The following is a 20,080-nucleotide window of genomic DNA, read 5'->3' as shown; positions in this document are numbered from 1 at the left end:
AGATGAAGATGATATTGAGACGAGAGTAGTCGGTTTTAGGTCGTCTATAAGCGAATGAAAGCCTGTTTCTGCCACTACGGCCGTCACAGATTGCCAGGTGGTTTGTGGGTCAAGCTGTTAAATTCAGACACCTGGCTTAGCTCTGACCTCAACGGTAGCGCAAACTGCAATTGGATTTATAATCCTATTTCACTGTAAGCTCAAATAGGGTAACATAGCAGTCATGCACAATGAGTATATGGGTTGAAACATGAATAACCGGAAATAGTTTATCATTGTTACTGAATGCTCAACAAAGATCAGCTTTTGCAAGGTGAGCTGAGTCTGAAGGGTTACCGTATGATTATGTATGGGTGCATTGCATTGTTATGCACTGATCCAGTTAACTGATATGAAAGCATGCCACTCCTATTTTTGTTCATGCTAACAAAACCCACCATTTTTTTGTTTATATTTGATCTATTTTAGCTTTACTTGGTTCAGTTTTGTAGTTAGCCTAATACTGCCATCTAGTGTCCAAATCGATGAACATCCAATGCCCTGATTTATAAATTCACAAGAGGTCCAGGCACTATGTATGCTGGAAGGTTGAAGGATTAATAGAAAAATATAAATGAAATGTTCCCGAAATGGTACACAATTAAGACTGTAAACTGCTTCCATCCTCTATTGTCTGTACATCTAACTAAACAATGATTTAGACATTTATAACACCATGAACACTTCAGAAATTACCTAAGAGGGCCTCAAGTTTGTAATGGGAGATACCTCATAGAATAGGTCATTTGTTTGTGTGTCATGGATAACTGCTTACATGAGAAGAGAGAGCATAAAAAAAGTTTACATTTTGTTGTGCTATACAAAAAAAGATTGTTGAAGCTCCATTTCATTTTCAGTGTACCTACACTATGATTTCTCTAAATGACATATATACATTTAAATGCTTTGGTATTTATATTTCCCTCCACTTTAATGCCCTCCCTCATCCATGTTTCAGGATGGTTACATTTCACAGGATCCCATGCCTGTCATGCCCAGTTAACCAATCGCTTGTATAAGTGCAGACACAATGGGTCCGCCTTCCTTTGATGTGAACCAATGAGACCAGAAATGTGGTCCTCTGTCTGCAGGGCAAACCTTCCTACAAAAACTTTTAGTCATGCATCACTGATCTCTGCATGTTCACAAATGTGCACCTTCTCTCAGAGTTTTTCTGTGGTACAAATATCTTTTTATGTAGCATTTAGTATGGAAAGAAAACAACAATGGCTTTCAAGATTGAAGAGTGAATTTGGCAACAGCCCTCTTGTGTCAAATGTGGCTTTTGGATTCATACTCATGGGCTTGGAGAAGTTAGTGGAGTTGGAGTTTGAGTGCCCTTGCGATCCTAAATGGAACGGTCTGTTTTCGTCTGCGTTCTTTGTCATTCCCGCTGTCATGGCTTTCATGCTAATGCTGATAATACAAGGATGCAGATATGACAGAGGGTGTCCAATAACTGTGTCTATATCAAGCCTCGTCCCTCCCATTGTGTGGCTGATCTTGCTGTTCCTCGATGGACAGTATTTTGCCTGTGCAATGACAGATTGGAGTGGCAGATTTGTCATCGTTGACAAAGCTGCACCTCAGAAGTGGTGTGAGCCAGTCCTTGATGATGGCACATTACCGGAACTTATGATTCACTCTCAGGAATTATTTGTTGAATCTCAGGTGAGGAAAAAAACACAGGCTTGTTTTGTTTTTGGATTGGGGGGTTAATGTGTGATTCATCAAGGAAAGTTCAAACTAGCTGTCTGTGTGTTGTGAAATTACATCTACAATTGCTACTATTGAAATAATCGTTCCAAATCTCAATGGTATATTACATGTAAGTCAAAGTTATTGTCGTTTTTGTATTTTGCCTGTAACACTGAGTCAGTCTGTTGTGTTTTTTCATGGTTCATGCTTTAGGTGATTGGCATTGCTCTGCTCATCTTTATCTGCGTGGGCCTCATAGTGTATGTGATCAGAGAGAGCTGCCAGCAGGAAGAGGAAATCCAGGAAATCAACAACACTTATGAGATGACATGATTGTACTGGTCATCTTTTGTTAAATTGCAGAGGATGCAAAGATCAGGTTTTCTCCATAATACCTCAAGACTGCGGTTTGAATATGTGTTTTTGGGGATAGGGGGCAGTGACGTCCTGTGTTTAACCCAACCTGTAACCCAAACATGGACATGACAAAAAACTGATACTTATTAATTATTTTTTATTGTAGTTCTAGAAATTCTCTGTCTGTGACAGACTTTTGAATATCATAAAATACAGTAAGAAAATGTACATAAGATATACAAGAAAATCAATAAAATCTTTTTTCCTCTATTTTGATCAATATTTCCAGTTGTGTTTAGATAACTTGACCAGAAATGAGGGTAAGAATATATCTTTCAAGATTTGTATGACATATGGTATAATTGTGTGACATTTCAAATGTCACACAATTAAGCTCATAAACAAAACTGTATAAAGCTGCATTACCTTTGCAGTACAGTCCTTTCCATTGTTGTCAATTGATGATCATGGAGATCATGACAGATCCGAATATGAAGCACGCACAATTTAAACAATTTTACCAACAGAAACCTTGGTTCAATAACAATGGTGTGATAAATACATACTCATTATTTTTGATTACCCCTCCTCGTGAATATAATTTCTGATCATCTACTATCTCTATGGTATTATTATTAATTGTATTATGAGAATACACTAGTATGTCAAAAGGCAACATTCTGCTATTGTATTTCTTTCTCTGTCAATGACCACAGGTTTGATTTTGTCATTCATGTTTCACTTTCCTCGTACAAAAAATAACTTTCCAGAAAAACCTTATGATTGAAATGCCTGCTAGGGTCGCAAACAACATCACTCCCAGAAGAGTCACGGCCACATCCACAGAGTTATACACAATCCAGGACAGTTTGCTGGCCTGTGTCCTCAGATGAGGAGCACCTTTATGTCTCATGACATACTCGATCCAGAACACAGCTCGCTCCAGTGGTTTGATTGGCTGGTCCCTGTGCAGCCTAGAAAGCCTTTGCATATTCTCCCTATAAGATGGCTTGTATAGGACTTCCTTTAAGGCTGACAGGAAGGTGTTCCGGTCTAATGTGGAAAAGTCCACTATGGCAGCAGCTCCCTTTGCACTCATTCTGGAAAGGTTATCTGGCTGATCGAAAACGAGAGGCAGTCCCACCAAGGGAACGCCATGGTAGATGGCCTCCTGAACACCATTTGTGCCTCCATGGGCTACAAAGAGCCTCGTTTTGGGGTGTCCTAGAAGGTCATTCTGTGGCAGCCAGTCCACAAGTAAGGTGTTGTTACCCAGGTTAATGGGTGTTGGTCCAATGTACCTCCAGATGACCTTCTGGGGGACTTCAGCAAAAGCCGCTGCAATCTCCTCAGTTACATCCAAAGGAAGCTGTCCCACTATCGTACCTAAGGACATCACAATGAGCCCATGCTCCTTGGAGCTCTGGACGAACTCTTCTAGATCTTGAGGCAGGGGCCTGGCAGGATTGCATTGAAATCCAGCAATGTAAACAAAGTTTGGCATGGTAGGACGAGGAAACTCAAAGACGAAATCGTTCCTCATCAACCAGATATCAGCTTCCTGGAAAAACCATGAGTAATCGACATCAGGACCGAAGTAGCGGTGGACTAACGGTTTATAATTAGGTTCAGTTATTGAGGCCATCACGTAAATCCCTATTGTATAAGCCCAAACATTCATGACCCTTTGAGGGAAAGTCATCTTGTCAGTCAGTTTTGTCGCAGTAAAGGGACAATATGAGAGAGGTGATGGGGCAGAAACAAAATGAGCTTCACCTTGAATTGTCCATCTGACGTTGTACACAAGAGGGATGCGGAGACGATGAGCCAACATTGTTCCCCCTCCGATGCTCGGATCTGTTAAAACCACATCAAACTCGGATTTCTGAAGAAATTGAATGAGTTCTTCGTTTTCAAATATCTCAACAATCATTTCACTCATCCTCTTGTGGAACTTGGAGAACTGCTCGTGTACCTCCATCTCAATTTTGATACGAGACCAAATCTGGGACCAAAAAGACAATCCTTGTCTTTGTATATCCAGTTGTCGGGACACAAATGTGGAAAAGAATTCCTCTTCAAATCCACCTGTGTTGGGAATGGTGATAGATGTGTAGAAAGAAGACTTCTCCTTAATGTACCAGTTATCTTCAGGCCGTATCAATGTAATCTCGTGGCCTTTGGCGTGTAGTTCTTCTATGAGGACTTTCATGTTCACCCAGTGGCTCCCATCCAATGGGAACACTAGAATCTTCCCTCCATCAATAGTGGGCATCATGCTGAGCAGCACGCATACAACCAGGATTGGGTCATACATCTCAATCTTCCAATAGAAATGCACTAAAATACAAGGGAGAAAAGGATCATTTATAGAGCAATATTTGTCTTTTCAAACGACATTTTACAATGGTATGTTTTTAAATCTGTAATGCAACACTGATTAGATTACAATCACATCCAGGTTCAAGACCATCAAGCTGTGTAAATCCTTTCAAAGCGTGATGTTTTTTGTTGTAGAGCAAAGTTGACCTGATACATACATATACACATTTCTAATCTCCATATTATGTTTTCCCTCTTTCCTACACTTTACATTGTTTACAAATATACAATAGGGAGTCAGGTGGCTGAGCGGTGGGGAATTGGGCTAGTAATCTGAAGGTCGCCAGTTTGATTTCCGGCTGAGCCAAATGACATTGTGTCCTTGGGCAAGGCACTTCACCCTACTTGCCTCGGAGGAATGTCCCTGTACTTACTGTAAGTTGCTCTGGATAAGAGTGTCTGCTAAATGACTAAATGTAAATAATCAAATGTTCAACTTCTTAAATGGCAGTTCCTACTGTATGACATACATGTAAAACCAATTACTACTTAAAAACGCCACTCTGGATAAAAGTGTCTGCTAAATGACTCAAGGTAAAAACAATCAGCACAACTAGTACTCAATAATCGATGTACATGGTAGCCACCTTTTGACAATTCCTAATCACTCATCTATTTGTCACACTTTTCAACATTCATCAATGATCAAAAATACTACCTGAGATGTTTAATGTTGTTAAAGTGCTAACACAGAGGAAGTAACTTAGGAAGAGTTGGTGTTATCAACTGATGAGTTTTCATTGCCACATCAGTTACATAGCCAACCTTTATCCAACTCAATGGTAAAATATGGGCTCCTTGGCTAATTGTACGGAATCCTTCCATTAGGTGTATTAGCTGGTGAACAGGTGGTGACGTAACAACTCTGTTTTGTATATGTACGGACGTTTGGGGCATAAATATGCTGTCAAATCAAATTCTACGCAAGGGTTATTAATATGAAACAATACAAAAGTTAAGTTAATAAATTATCCTCCCTTACTTTTAGTGAACAAAATGTTTGTTTTATACAAACACACAATAGTTCAAGTAAATCAGATTTAAGTTCAATAACAGCATTTTGAAATCTGCATTCTGAGGTAAAATGTTATACTTACCAACAAAGTCTTCAAATAACCTCAAAGCTACTAGTTATCCAGCCTCCGGTCAAATATACTATCTTCTTGAGGGACATAGAGTTAAACAATGATTTTTTGTGAGAGCAAGAAAGGGTGTATTCCTTCCCTCTGAATCCCACATGACGACTGTAAGAATTCAGTTACACCCAATCTTTGAGCCCATACACAAAGCTGACGAGTTGTGGAATTCAAGTAAGATTCTGGTGTGGTGATTACAAAGGAATTTGGTGAAAGGTTTAAACATTCATATGTGTAGATAATCCCTGTGTTCAGGTCCAAGGACGTCTAGTTGTGTAACATTTTAGAAAACCGTAACATGAATGTTGTTATAGGGCAAAGTTGACCTAGTTTTCTGTTGTAAATTGTTCTTGTTTACATCTTATGTACAGTACCTTGTTTCTTGTAAAGGTTTAATTGTGCATAATAGGGAAATAAATGTTCCTTATACTAATGTTCCCAGAAAGAACACATAACTGAGCTGTTGCCATTGGTGGTAAATGATTCTCTTATCTGGTCAGTATGTGCACACTACCAGCTTGTGCTTGTTCGCACATTTCAGAAATAAATTGTTCACTGCTTAAATACACTGTAGTTTATCTTTTCATGTTGTATGATGAAATGACATTTGACACACTGGCACCCAAGAACACTAAAAACAGGGAAAGTGTTTCAATTAATCTCACTGAAGAACTTGCACAAACTGTGATGCTCCGCCTGCCCAGAGCACTAGTATCTGCTAATTTATGTCACCTGTGTTTTGTCAAAGGACCGTGTGGTTTTCCTGTTTTTCCTGTTTTCACTGGCCCATACTAGTCCCCTCAATGTACGGTTGAATAATTAGATTTTCTGGGATATACCAAACATAAATTACATGGGGGGTGCATTTCTGGGCAGGGCTGGAAATGCATTTCAGGGCATGGCTGTATTATGTCTTGCCAGGAAATGCACCCACTGCTAACTCTGACTAAGAAAGGGCCACATGCATGAAATGTACTCTGTTTATTCATACTAATTCCCTCAATGTAGAGTAAGAATCATTTGATACTGGGATATACAAAACAAAAATTACATGGGGGTGCATTGTTGAAACGGCCCCTCATTAGACTCAGGTGTGTTGGAGCAGGGAAATATGCAGGAGGAGAGTGGGTTCCAAGGACCAAGGATGAGAAACTGCTGTTTTTACTATTTGATAATGATAATAATATTCATGCATCAAATGGATATTCAATCAGTTTTTGTGGAATTACGTTCTGTAGTAATGTATTTCATACAGATTTCTGAAATTTAAAATGTTTATTGTGGTAACGATTTTACTTTTATATTTTGCGTGGTTGAAAAAATTGATTCACTGAGGGCAGACCACTAGTTCAATGCTTGTTCGACAAAATAAAGATGATTTGTTTGACAATTTATGGCACTTTTATTTAGGGCTATTCTATTGTACAGTAGGCTCACAGACTTGAGGGTTTATCAGATAACTTGCCATGTCTTAATCTTGTCCTTTTGTTCTAGTAAAAACAGGTCATTTATCTGATCAGACTGAATTGCCCCTTTCGATAGTCATGTGACTCATATTACAAAGGGACCGCTCTTCACATCTGGACCAAACTTATCTAAAAGTGTTCAAAAGAAAGAAATATTGGAAAACAAAAGAAAACAACAAAGAGATTGTAAAGATAAGACTTGGGGATGATTAACAGCACATTTAGACAACACACACTTACTGTGTTACCACTTCATCCATTGGCTGTCAATGGGGGTGGAGGTATGGAAGCTCATAAACTTGCAAGGTTCTGCCAGTGACGTTTACCCAAGGACCAACTTATAAAAGTCTGGTTTTCTTATGTCGAAACAGCTACAACAAGTAAATGATGTGGATGCTCATGGTAGTGGGAACCTTTTTGGGGTTAGGGTTAGGGTCAGAGAACCCTTCCCCTGAGGTGCAGACCCTGCAGACCCTCCACTGCCCATCGTGTGAACGTATTCACTGCGCTCCACGCAGGGCCCTCAAACTCCAGTGCAAGGGTGGTGTGACAACTGGCATCTGTGGCTGTTGCCCGGCGTGTGCCAGGACAGTCGGGGAGAGTTGTGGAGGAACATGGGACTATCTGGGCAAGTGTGACAAGGGTTTGGTGTGTGTTTACCAAGAGTCCACTGATGGCAAACCAGATGCAGAGCAAAAAGGAATCTGTAAAGCAGGTAACAACATTTTCTTCAAAGTTGCAGTGGAAACCAGAAGAGTACCATTGAAAGTATTTCAAAATGATTTGTTATGATAATGAATCAGCCTTCACGCTTCACCTTCAGGCATGATTCTTCACTTTAGTCATTTAATATGCAAATTGTGCATTATTGCACTTAGTCTGTTTTATGAGCTGTGAAAAATGATGGCGCGGTCAAGGCTCCCTTTGATTCAAGAGCACTTTCTCTATAATTACACCTCTTATCTTGCCCATGTGTGAGGTCTTATCCATAGACATGCCATCGACACACTTCAATTGTCAAGTAATAAATGTATTATTTATAATGACACTTACCGGGTTTAAGATCATTCTCCTCCATACATTTCCATTCAGAAGTTGTGTATTTTTCATTGTATGTTTTCGCTGTAGCTCTTGAGTCCCTGGATGTGGAGAGTTGTCGCCCAGAGTGCACCTCAGAGTACTGCCAGGCCAACCCCTCAGAGATCTGCTCAGCCAGGTGGGTGTATGCACACAGGAACAGATCACAAAGCCATTTTATTTCCCACAAAGTTTCTTAGCATCATGGTAAAGGAGTCAGATGTGTGGAGTCAACTGACATTGTGTCCTTGGGCAAGGCACTTCACCCTACTTGCCTCGGGGGGATTGTCCCTGTACTTACTGTAAGTCGCTCTGGATAAGAGCGTCTGCTAAATGACTAAATGTAATGTAAAACAAATCTGTGTGTCTGCTGTAGGTCAGTGTTGCTGGAAAAGCAATATTGCCAAGGCCCTTGCCAGCACACCTCCTGCTCCAGCTGTGTGGTGCTAAGACCCCCCTCCTGTTCCCACACATGTCCTCCCTCTGACCCGTCCTGCTTGCATCGTTTTGGGAGGTGTGTTCACAACCACATGCTAGCCCCCCATAACCCTATCTGCCACCAGAACTTGCAGGTGAGTGTCTTACCAAAACCATCTCACTGTTTGCTTCTTTCTCACGTTTTATCGCAAGCACTTTTTAACATTTTAATATGCTTATTTGCACTCTTGGCCAACTTGGAGCTTTTTAGATTTCAGTGGAACTCTCCTGGTCACATGATATGATTATGAAATCGTGTTTTCCTTCTCTTCTCCCGACAGACAAATATTCAAGGACACTTTCTCTGCTTCGTGCCCGCCTGCCCAAATGCAGCAAACTGATGCTTTGCAACTAAAGAAATGTCCTAGTTGTGAACCTTCACTGAAATGTAGCAAAAAAAACAGATGGCAGCTATTTTTATAAACTGTATTGGTATAACTTGATAATGATTTACACATTGATCTACTTTCAAATGAATTTGTACACTTATCACAAACATAATTAGACAGTTTTATAATATCATAATATTAGACTTTTATGTAGCCCTCATACTTGCCAAATTGAGTGTAGATTTGCAGTGTGCTGTTATTTCATTGTGTTTATCACAACTGCAACTAAACTCTACTTGACCTTTACTACAACTGTCTGAGCTTCATTAACCGTAGTTGCTACAGATGATGTAGAGGGATTCTCACATTTCAATAAAATATTCTCCATTAAACAGTGTTCCCCACAACAGTCTCACATAACCAATAGTTACTGAATAACAGACTGTTTATGAGCCTGCTATTACAAAACTAGACCAGGCAGGCAACAATAGGCAGGTTTGTTCTCCGTCCTTCAAATCTTCATATAAACGTGTTTCTTGTTTCTACATGTTTTATAATACAGAAAAAAAGGTAGTTATTTTGCAGCTAACTTGAATGCATGAGTATACTTGAAAAGTAAAAGGCACCTTTTAGTTCAAAGATTTATTATTCAAGAAATATATAAGGGATCCAAAAGCATACGCTATATGAACATAAACGTGACTGACCTTAACAAGAAATCCTTAGAGGAGATTTCCTTTAATTTCAATACAACATTTATAATAAATACAATGAACTTAAAATGTATGGTGATAATCTATTCACTATACCCTCTATGGTTCAAGGAAAGAAAAAAAAGAACCTGTGTTCAATAAATGCAGGTGATCAAAAGGCCAAAGAATATATAGAAATGGGCTGATTCAACCGACTTTCTCGTTTGAAATCAAATTGAGTCACATGGTGCATAAGACTCCAGACATCAGAAGCACATAGAACATCATATAAAAGGAGTGCAGAAGTGATAACGTCTCGGCAGTTTCAATCATACTGAAATAAAAGGCGTAGCTAGATTAATCACATTGTTAATATATTTAATGATTAATTCCTAAGTATGGTAGGTACAGTACACTTAACCAAACCCTTCATACTAATATCCTTATGCAGGTCAACATATTGTGCCATGTCAATTATATTTAGCTGCATCCCTCAAAAATCTAAAATACAGATGTAACTTTTTTCGGTCTAGTCTTAATAGTCTGCAGAGTTATTTTTTAATTAAATTGGTGATTTTAATTTACATGATGAGATCATCTGAATATGTTGCAGTGATAACAGTGAATGTAGGAAGAGAACCAGAGTTAAAATGTTATGTCCTCTTGTCTTTCTGGCTTGATTGTCTGTGTAAGGCAAAGGCACTGAGGAGGAATGTCCTCTGTCGTGTCACCGGAACAGTCTTTGCCAAAAGGACAGGAAGGTGGTGGAATTGAAGGCACCGATGAATATGAGCAACAGTAGGTAGAGGCTCATCATAATGGCAAAATGATGTCTGACTAACCATGAGGTGCCGCGGGAATGTCTGAAATCAAACCGACAGAAACGTCAACAATACTGCTCCTCGACATTAAATTGTATTCTTTTAACAGATGCTCTAAACCAAAGTGACTTAAACATCCTGCAAAATGAAAGTACAATAAAAAGATCAAGGATTATAAGTGCATAGTTCTGCTTATTTTGGTAGTTAGAGTCTGTACGTGTATATTAGCCATATTGCTAAGACACCTCATATCAGCTATCATGGCACATTGAACAAAGACTACTACAATACATAAGGTCTTGATCATAGTAGCTAGCGAATTTAATGTAGGTGAACAAAAACATTAACACCTCCGTGCAATAATAACATTTAAACTCCCTCAACTACAGTCAATTACAGCAGTGCCTATACAGGCCTTTCAACTGAATTATTACCTTTTGGATTGGGATGGGATAAAATAATGTCTTAATGACACCTAGTCTGTGCTTCTCATGTAGCAATTCTACTCTCCTAAGTACGCCTGGTATTAAAGGAGTATTACACTATTCTATCCTAATCAGGACTCACCTGGACAGGTGTCTTCTCTGAGAGTACACAAACAAGTACTTGACTCTCAGCAGCTGATTGTTGGTGACCACAAAGTACTTCTGAGGAACTTCCCCTCCTTCACTGTTTTTGGCCCGGGAGCGCTGACGATCAACGGTCTTGTCTGAAACCAGTTTGGGATTTACTGAGTTTAAGACCAACACAAACAATAATGCACATGTTGACATGCAAACTATCTGTTTGTGAAGCAGCTAGCATGCCATTCCATTGCATACCTTTACTCTTAACCTGGCACTTTACATCTGGGTGATCGATGACTTCACACATGGCAACACAGCTCAGTAGGGGTCCTAGGAGACTTTCCCGCCACCCGTTGCTATGGGGACTGTAGAGTACAGCCATGCTGAGGTCACTGGTGAGGTAGGTTCCCTCCCCAAATAGTGAGGTCTATAGGAAAGTCACATACAACAGCTTTCAGGCTTCCAATTTCCACTCTCATTCCATCAGTACCAAAGTGTGTTGATTGCCGTATACAGGCATGAAATCAAGTGAGGTGGGTATTGGGAAAAACCATACAACTAACATTATAGAAGGACTGTTTTTTTGTTTGTTGTGGTTACTTTTACAAAACTAACCTTGTTAAGGTGACAGTGTAGCCCATTGTGAATGATAGAATGAAAGTTCTCCAAGCGGCTGCCATGGAATGCATAGAAAGTGTCTCGTCCATCTCTTGCCTTCTCAAAGTTTGCCTTCATTTGGTCACAATATTCCAGCTCAAACAGGAAGTCTGGCACAGGCGCAGAAGTCCCCTCACTCTCAGTCAGGTTATACAGTTTAGCATACTGTTTCAGTTCAGCAGGCAAGACCAGAGAAATTGGACAAATCAAATAATTTGTGGAAAACATTTGATATATGATTAAGAATTAATGTCAATTATTAAGAACTCCCACACAAAAGAAATAGTGGCCAAACAGTTGTTCTGTTGAAATCTGGAAGGAATTCTGTAGATCTGTAGATGTATCTGAACAGAACAACGAAGGGAAACTCAACTGCTTAGAAAACTACCTTTTTTTGTGGGGGAGTTCTTATTTAATAATAATGTATTTTGTACATACAATAATATGCACCATAATATATGAGGTAAACAGAACAAGGGGAAAATTCAAATGATTGGCTACTACCTCTTCTTTTTGTAGTGTCTTAACAGCAAAGCTTTTGGAGGAAAGAACCCAGTGAACGAGAGCCAGATGCTGGTCTCCCTCACCAGGCCTCAGCCTCACCAGCTCCCTCAGTCCAGGCAACGAGCTCACTTCCCTTAACTGGAGAGGGAAAAAATGGAAAAACTAAGCAACTACTAATTTTATGTAGTATAATAAGATAGGATACTTAGATGCTGCAAACACTAAATATCTGTGTACCAAAGCTTTAATAACTCACGCTAGTACATTTTGTGTTTGTGTTATTGCTCACCAACTCATCAAACTCCTTGCTGTCCACACTAATGTATCTAGGTGGAAACGGTCTTAGCACTGAATCTCGCTTGTAGTTTTGAGCAGCTGCAACAAAAAGGCTGCAGCGCAGGTCTGCTGCTACGGGGTCCCTGTGCAGACAGGAGCACACGAGCTCTCTGACAGCGTCAGCTGGGAGTGGCGGCTGCATTCCCAACACTGAAAACAAAGAATAAGGTGTAAACTTACAAATTAACATACGTGTACACTGGGGTTAAAAACTTTTTTTTTATGTATAATCACAAAATCGTGTAGCAGCAAGGATAGTCTAGGCCTATAGCCATCAGGAAAGTCCGGAATCACTATTATCTCTAACTACTCACAAAATAATATGAGAATACACTCAGGACATGTAGCCAGCTATGTAGCTTTTCTAACATCTGCATTCCACTCTGTCTCTGCAATGACGTATACCACTACTAAATCACCCTAGTTCGTTAGTTGAATAAATCTAGACTGCTGACATAAAACAAAACAATTTCTAACGTGGAAAAAATGATCTAGTTACCACGATTTTACACCAGAAATGCTGGACAAGCTAGTTCCAGCTGTAGGTCTGGTACCTTTACAGTTCGCTAGCTAGCGTCAGTTTTTATAAGAGAGAGACAAAACGAAATAAAGACTACGTTCATTAACAACCAAACGTACTTGCATCATGTTAATGAGAATAAGCAAATATCGATACCTGTATCCCTTACTGACAAACTTACATTCGTTTTAAGCATAGCAAGACATGCTTCGCTTCCTGAGTTGTTTTACTGTCACAACATCCGGGTATGTTGGCAGCTTATGATGACGACAGCATCCGGAGTCTGTGGAGATGAGAGCCATTTCTATGGCTTTGGTGGAGATGTGTATTCCCGGTGTTCTGTCGATTCGTCCTACATTTGACAAAATGTACTTACGTAGTAGCGCAAACACCAACCCTGACCTTGGTGTGCTGGTAGCACAATCTGACGGGCAGGATAAAATGTTAGGACACCGAACCCTCTCTCTCTCTCATGCCGTCTTGGCTATTTCTTGCCAGCGACCCATCGGCTGATACTGTACTAGGCTATTTAATATGCACGTCCCTAAGTATGAGTTAACGTTTTTGCCCCAAATGTCTTTGATGATATCCCTATGCTGTTACCATTGCGGTGATGATGAAAACAAAAGTCAAGTTCACTGAAAATATGGGAGTTATCTTCGAAATAAATAATAGCCTATAGTTTTTTCTTTCTTCCATACTACATAGTCTATTAAACCACATATGGCTTTAAAATCAGCACCGCGGGGAGCAGTGGAGTATGCAGAGAGGCGGGAAAGTGTGAGGTGAAATTGCGAGTAAGCGGTTTTCTTGTTGGTCAGTTCTGGCCAGCAACAAATCCGTTTTCTCAAACCATAGCTTGTGGAATGGTTATGTGCGTAAAGACAAACGTGACGTCACGTGATGATTCTACTCGCGAACCTCCGCTGAAAGGAAACAGATTTAATCGGCTGTGTGTGCTCTTATATGCTCGTTTTAAGCGCTGATTGTTGAAACCGAAGAATTAATTTAATGCTAAATAAGGACGTTGCATTGTAAGCACTTTGTTTGCAATAAAGTGAGGTAAGGAATACATTCAAAAGTATTATAATGTCATTTCATTCACATTCAACTGCAACTCGGATAGTATTACAGCCGACTCGCTACAAAAATAGTCTAACTGTGTTGGTGTATTCGAAAATCTAAAAACAATCTTGCTGCAATAACTGGATTTGACGTTTTTATAGCGTTCATCATCATTGTGCATTCGTGCTCCTCTGAAGGGCGCTTTCTCCATTGCTAGTCCTCCATTCAACTGTTTAACGTAGAGCATCCTCATCTTTAACATGACATCTAAAATATAATGTATCATGTCCTTATAATGCATTATAAAAATACAAAAAACGTTTTCTTTATGCTTCTTTTATGATCAGATTAAGGGCAAGGCTACCATTTTATTTTGATGTTCAGAATGATGTTGAGAAAATGCCCTTCATGATAGCCTCACCTCTATGGCACATTTTAGACTTAAGGCATTGGTTTGAAAATGCGTTACAATGCGAATTGTGGAATTTGATAGCATTACATACATTTGGCAGAATATTTGACAGAGCAATGGGTAGGATAGCCTGTGTAAAGAGAGTATAAGCAACGCAAAGCGATGAAGGCCCACATGTTTCAGAAGGCCATGTATGCATGGACATTTTTGCAGCTCTGTCGAAATTATGTCAATTGTTTTTGTATTTCCATAATTTAAAGAAGGGATTTAGACTTGGGGCGCATATTGGAAGCACCTAGTTTCCGCTTGAGTAGCCTACCAATGGAGCCTACTCCATCATTTTGTGGAATCATTAAATGAGTATTTCCATTATTTGTGTAGCCTGTGCAATTCACTGTACCCTATATGATTCAAATGCTTTATGATCTTAATGCATAATAAACTTGTATTGCATGCATTCACTAATTTACTAATGCAGTATCTATGTTCTATGCCGTTTTTGTAAACAGCCTTTAAGACTGAGGTTTGTAATATATCTTCCTAAAAGGAGGACCACTGTCAACTGTCACAATGGCAGGTAAGACCCAGTCCCAATCATGTCATGTCGTTTTGTGGACCATTTTGAGAATGTATTGTTTTATTGTTATGCATCCAGATTTACAAACAATGGACGATTAACATGAGTATATTCCTAAACTGTTTGTATAAGCTGCCTATATGATTTTCATAGATTACAATTCAACTTTTCCATTGCCATTGTAGTTCATGCTTAGTTCACTTAGTTTACTAAACTATTGTATCCAGAGGGTGCTTATTGAAATTGCTTACTCATGAGTTACTGTAAGTAAGTACACTTGGTTCATATACGCTACCTCTTTAGGTCTTTTCAGAACTGTCTTATAGAAATAGTTTTGATAAGTAACAACAGTGTTCTTCTATCACAGAAAACAATTTCCCACCCCTGCCTCGCTTCATCCCCTTGAAGCCATGCTTTTATCAAGACTTCAACGAGATCCCAGATGTACACCGCACCATGTGCAAGAGGCTTTATTATCTATGGATATGTGAGTGTTGCTATGAACGGGGTTGACAGGATTCATTGAGCATCTAACACCTTCTCTCTATTTGGAATATATATTCATTATAGTTATGACATTATATTTTTGATATGATTAAGTTATGGTCCCGTATCCATCGCTTAGATTCATTGTGTGAATTTTGCTCAACATAATTCAACCCCTCACAAGCGGATGTTTGCTCAAGCGTCGTCTCTCTTGTTTATCCCAAAACATTATGAGAGAGGGGAAAACAAGCTTGACAAGTTTTCTAGTTTTAATACAACTTGTGTCAAACTAATGTCACTATATGTGTACCATATGTGATATAGATAGATTTTCTTCCACCTGACTTTGAAATAATAACAGCATTTTACAGTGTCATATCTGACCCTACCTATTAATTGTTTTCTACAGTATATAACTGACTAGATAACAGGAACTGATTTTGTCTATTAATGAAATGGATGACACATACAGGATACAGGATACAGACATTTTTCACTGTCACTCGGGTTTGGAATTATTTGAAAAACCTATGTAAGTCTTATCTGAAATATAAATAACGTATTAGCTTACCATTAGATAGTGGTGTTTTGTGTAGCAATTGTATTGTGTGTTGAGTATAATAGAGGTAAATGTAGTTTAATATAGTTTAATATAGATGCCTTGTTAGAGAAGATTTTCTAAACAATTTCCCACCTTAATTTTTACTCATGTTTACACAATTGATAATATAGATCTTTTTTTAAATACATTATGCTCAAATCTGTATTAATCTTCGCATCATCCTTTATGGGTCATAATGATGCACTATTTTATCAAATGATCCAAGTTTTACCAGTCATGCATTTATTTCCTGTGTGGTGTTAACAGTGAACAGTGCAACTTTGGCTGTTAATCTGATTGGCTGCCTGGCATGGATGTGTGGCGGGGGTGGAGCCACTAACTTTGGTATGGCCATCCTATGGCTCATCCTCTTTACCCCCTGCTCCTATGTATGCTGGTTCAGACCCATCTACAAGGCCCTCAAGTACGTACACAGCATTTAAATTCACCTTGCTGATTTTAAATTTTCTTTATTTGGTGATTCTTCAGTGTCAACAATTGTGAAAACAGCAACATATTCATATATTCTACAGGACCGACAGCTCCTTCAACTTCATGGCATTCTTCTTCGTCTTCATGGCCCAGGTTGTAATCAGTATCATCCAAACTGTGGGAATCCCTGGCTGGGGAGTGTGGTATGTTCTACTTTCATTCAGTTTATTATTAGACAACAAAGGGTAGAAAATCTATACTGTATGTGTAATGTTGGCAAATAAACAAAGCAGAAACTGGAATGGCACAGAGATATGGTTATGAGGCTTTGACTTGGTAGTTTATGTGTACTAATAGATCAGTTGGCTTAATATCACAGAAATGATCCCACAGTAGAATTGTCGTAATTAAACAATTACTGTCTGAGCTGTAAGATGTGGCATGACTGTTAATTTGGAGGCATATTCCTTTGCACAGTAAGCTAACTATCCTGAATTAACCTTTCGTTTTTTCTTCCCCACCAGTGGCTGGCTGGCTACCATCACCTTCTTCAGCACAAACGTTGGCTCGGCTGTGGTAATGCTGATCCCCACCATCATGTTCACTGCTGTGGCAGTGCTCTCCTTCATTGCCCTCACTAAGGTACGACAGAATCTCCCGTTAAACTAGAACTGTTTGTTTACTCACTGACCTTAGTGTGTTTAGCGATGCGGTAGGACTGGGGTTCTCCAAGTGATAAAGGGGCCTCATCAAACGGGACCGCAGTAGACCCCATATCGAGAGCGGTCGCATGATTCTGATTTCACTCGTTGTAACATGACTATCCCAAACATTTGTACCCGGTTATTTGAAGGTCCACAACTTCTATCGTGGAAGTGGAGGTAGCATGAGCCAAGCTAAAGATGAGTGGGCTTCTGGGGCTTGGAAGAACCCGCATGTCCAGGCAGCTGCCCAACAGGCAGTTGTGGGCGCCGCCCAGGGAGCAGCGCAACAGCAACAGTACTCAGCAGCACCCACCTACAACTACGACGAACCGATGTAGGGCACTGAGGAAATGGAGAAGTGAGTACAAGGAGAGGAGAGACAAAAAAGGGATGATCATGAGAACAGAGATTTAGGTGCCCTATATATATATGAATTGGGTTTTAATTAAAACAGATCATGAAAGTTTTTTTGTTTTTTTGTTCTGCAATTACACTAGTGATAAGGCTTCAGACAACACTACTTACCCCTTTTCTTAGAACAATTAGGACAATATATTGCCATGTCTCATTTTCAATACATCTTAAAGTAACTTTAATTGCCAACACGTTGATTAATATAAATCTAATGAATAATCTCCCAGTAGATGCCACTATTTACAAAAATTGGTCTGATTTTGAAAGCTTTTTTTGTCTTAAGCTCTTAAATGAGGTAAGATTGTAACACTTTATGTATATTTGAGAACCACTTAATACTGTTGCATTACTGTATTATAAGAAAACAGTTATACAAGTTACCATCAGATATACATAACATTGTATCAAAAATATTTTTTTGATTACATCTATCACATTTCTGTCCATATTGAATTTTATATTTCTTAGATTCTCAGGAAATTTGATAGTTGTCCAGTTTGTTTAACCTACCTAACCTTTTACATCAGACATACATGGGACTTTCTGTTCTGCTGCCGTAGAATCTCAAGTTCCGGGCTGTTTCTCATCACTAATGTTGATGTTTCTCAGCATTCACAATTTAGAGGAGCATTGCTACTACGCTGTTAACTATCAGTTAAACAACTACTATGGATTTACATGGATCAAATTAAGCACATTCAGGTTAAAAATTAGGAGTAAATAACATTCAAAATCAACGAGTAATATTTTAATAATAAACCTGTGACTAAAATACTTTTGCCGTCAAATGGCACAGAGATAAACACTTTCAAAATGAAGTCTTACTGTCCCAATGGAAATATGTACTGTTGTAGATGGACTATCAGTGGTATTGTCAGATGTTATGGATGTTTGTGCCCAATAGTAAATCCTTGCTGTCAACAGAATGCTTAAACGATAATAATGTTTTTGATTTCCGGATTTTAGACTGTACCAGTGAATATATACTGTGGCTGTCAATGTTTGTACCTGAGTAGATGTGATATGAGCAACATAGAGTACAGTATTATCGCAAACCTTTGTTTTCAAACTGGAATGGGAAGGACCTCCTGTTGTCTCATTAGGCTCATTATTAATTGTCTGTATAGATACAGCATTCATCTTATTACAGTGCAAAGTTTTGCCATGTATCTTGAATAAAGTGTACTCCTAAATGAATTGATGGATATAACAATGAGTATACAGTAATAGGCACATGTGATAATGGAACAGATGTATGCTAGTATTTCTAAACCTGTGAATTGTCCTGTCAGATTGTGTTTAGGTTTATTTGTGTCTCAGTCTTTATCTAAAACATTTGTGTAAATACCTCCATTGTGTGTGTATTTTCTATGATGTACGAGAGTGCGTATGAGGCTGTTATTTTCTATGTTTCTTCATGGTTGTTGGTAATGTGTCTGAAAATCATATAGTGTGCTCATTCTTTTTATTGAGGAATTCTGTTTCTACACTGGAATAACTTAACTCACAGTACAGTGTGACTTGCTTAATTCATGTGCATATTAGCAATATAATTAGGAGTACTGTACTAAAGCAGCCCAGTCCAAATATGCAGGGTCAGTAAAAAACAAGATAAACATTCATCTCATAGAATTAGTGGTCTGTAAAATAGATTATGCTATAGCTACCACAAGACAACGTAATATTGCACCAGCAAACCTACCCATTATCTAAATCCTAATACTTTGCCATGCACATGACTTGTCATCTGTTATAACATGCACTTGGTGAATAAAGCCGTTTTAAATGTTTAGGATCTACAAAGACACAAACAGAAAAGTTGTCAGTGTATATTAAGTCATGTGGTTTTGGTGAATTTGTGAATCAGTCCAAACCTTGTGCCATGTGTACATAAGATGCAGTATGTGTGGTTGTTGATGTTGGTGCTGTCTTGCTTATCTTGCGATATCTGTACACTTGGAGATGAGATGAACAACAGCACATTGAACAGCACTGTTTATTTATTGTTTTTATGCTGGTTTACCCTTGCATCTTTTAAATGCCACCCCTAAACAACCCCACTTATCCTGATCTGTTGTTTCATATGTATTATGAATTCTAACATATAGACACTTCAACTTTAGGCAAGGTAATTACATTGATAAAATATATAGTATACATGAGTACATATTGTCATCAGTTGGATTATACGCGAACACAGGAGGCCTGTCTCTCCTCAAGTCCAAGGGGAACAAACTTTTATGTGTATTATTATTTTCCTGAAGGATAATAAAATGTTGTTGCAATTTGTGTCTTAAAATGTTTCACCTACTACAAGTCATACATTTAGAAA

At 38.8% G+C, this 20,080-nt stretch overlaps 4 protein-coding genes and 1 pseudogene across 6 annotated transcripts; 3 read left to right on the top strand and 2 right to left on the bottom strand.

The window, feature by feature from the left end:
- Positions 1-1,218: 1,218 nt before the first annotated feature.
- LOC146259053 (calcium homeostasis modulator protein 5-like) lies at positions 1,219-2,221 on the top strand. The gene is made up of 2 exons (XM_084671447.1): positions 1,219-1,710; positions 1,951-2,221. The coding sequence occupies exons 1-2, from the start codon at positions 1,249-1,251 to the stop codon at positions 2,068-2,070; spliced, it is 582 nt and encodes a 193-aa protein (XP_084527573.1). The 5' UTR covers positions 1,219-1,248; the 3' UTR covers positions 2,071-2,221.
- Positions 2,222-2,275: 54 nt separating this feature from the next.
- LOC146259052 (UDP-glucuronosyltransferase 2A2 pseudogene) lies at positions 2,276-5,860 on the bottom strand (annotated as a pseudogene). Its single transcript, XR_014729661.1, has 2 exons — positions 5,574-5,860; positions 2,276-4,434 (listed from the first exon to the last, which is right to left on the bottom strand). The product of XR_014729661.1 is annotated as a UDP-glucuronosyltransferase 2A2 pseudogene (transcript).
- Positions 5,861-7,465: 1,605 nt separating this feature from the next.
- LOC146259051 (cysteine-rich motor neuron 1 protein) lies at positions 7,466-8,973 on the top strand. The gene is made up of 4 exons (XM_084671876.1): positions 7,466-7,793; positions 8,207-8,294; positions 8,532-8,727; positions 8,914-8,973. The coding sequence occupies exons 1-4, from the start codon at positions 7,466-7,468 to the stop codon at positions 8,971-8,973; spliced, it is 672 nt and encodes a 223-aa protein (XP_084528002.1).
- A 615-nt stretch (positions 8,974-9,588) lies between these two features.
- On the bottom strand, positions 9,589-13,743 carry parp16 (poly (ADP-ribose) polymerase family, member 16). Of its 2 annotated transcripts, none has more exons than XM_084671446.1 (7): positions 13,239-13,743; positions 12,491-12,687; positions 12,202-12,339; positions 11,656-11,862; positions 11,296-11,467; positions 11,042-11,183; positions 9,589-10,516 (listed from the first exon to the last, which is right to left on the bottom strand). In XM_084671446.1, exons 2-7 carry the CDS (start codon positions 12,677-12,679, stop codon positions 10,381-10,383), a joined length of 984 nt encoding a protein of 327 aa, XP_084527572.1. In that variant the 5' UTR covers positions 12,680-12,687; positions 13,239-13,743; the 3' UTR covers positions 9,589-10,380. The 2 variants fall into 2 exon arrangements, with proteins under 2 accessions (XP_084527572.1, XP_084527571.1); XM_084671445.1 differs by having other exon boundaries at positions 13,214-13,263.
- Positions 13,744-13,978: 235 nt separating this feature from the next.
- Positions 13,979-20,033, top strand: scamp5a (secretory carrier membrane protein 5a). Its single transcript, XM_084672237.1, has 7 exons — positions 13,979-14,119; positions 15,044-15,111; positions 15,479-15,598; positions 16,466-16,622; positions 16,732-16,833; positions 17,155-17,272; positions 17,484-20,033. The coding sequence occupies exons 2-7, from the start codon at positions 15,105-15,107 to the stop codon at positions 17,670-17,672; spliced, it is 693 nt and encodes a 230-aa protein (XP_084528363.1). The 5' UTR covers positions 13,979-14,119; positions 15,044-15,104; the 3' UTR covers positions 17,673-20,033.
- The last annotated feature ends 47 nt before the right edge of the window (positions 20,034-20,080 follow it).

The sequence above is a fragment of the Hypomesus nipponensis genome, chromosome 14 (genome assembly GCF_054491055.1).
Source record: "Hypomesus nipponensis isolate SF chromosome 14, ASM5449105v1, whole genome shotgun sequence".
Classification (NCBI taxonomy): Eukaryota; Metazoa; Chordata; class Actinopteri; order Osmeriformes; family Osmeridae; genus Hypomesus; species Hypomesus nipponensis.
This window is presented reverse-complemented; position numbering and strand designations above follow the sequence as displayed.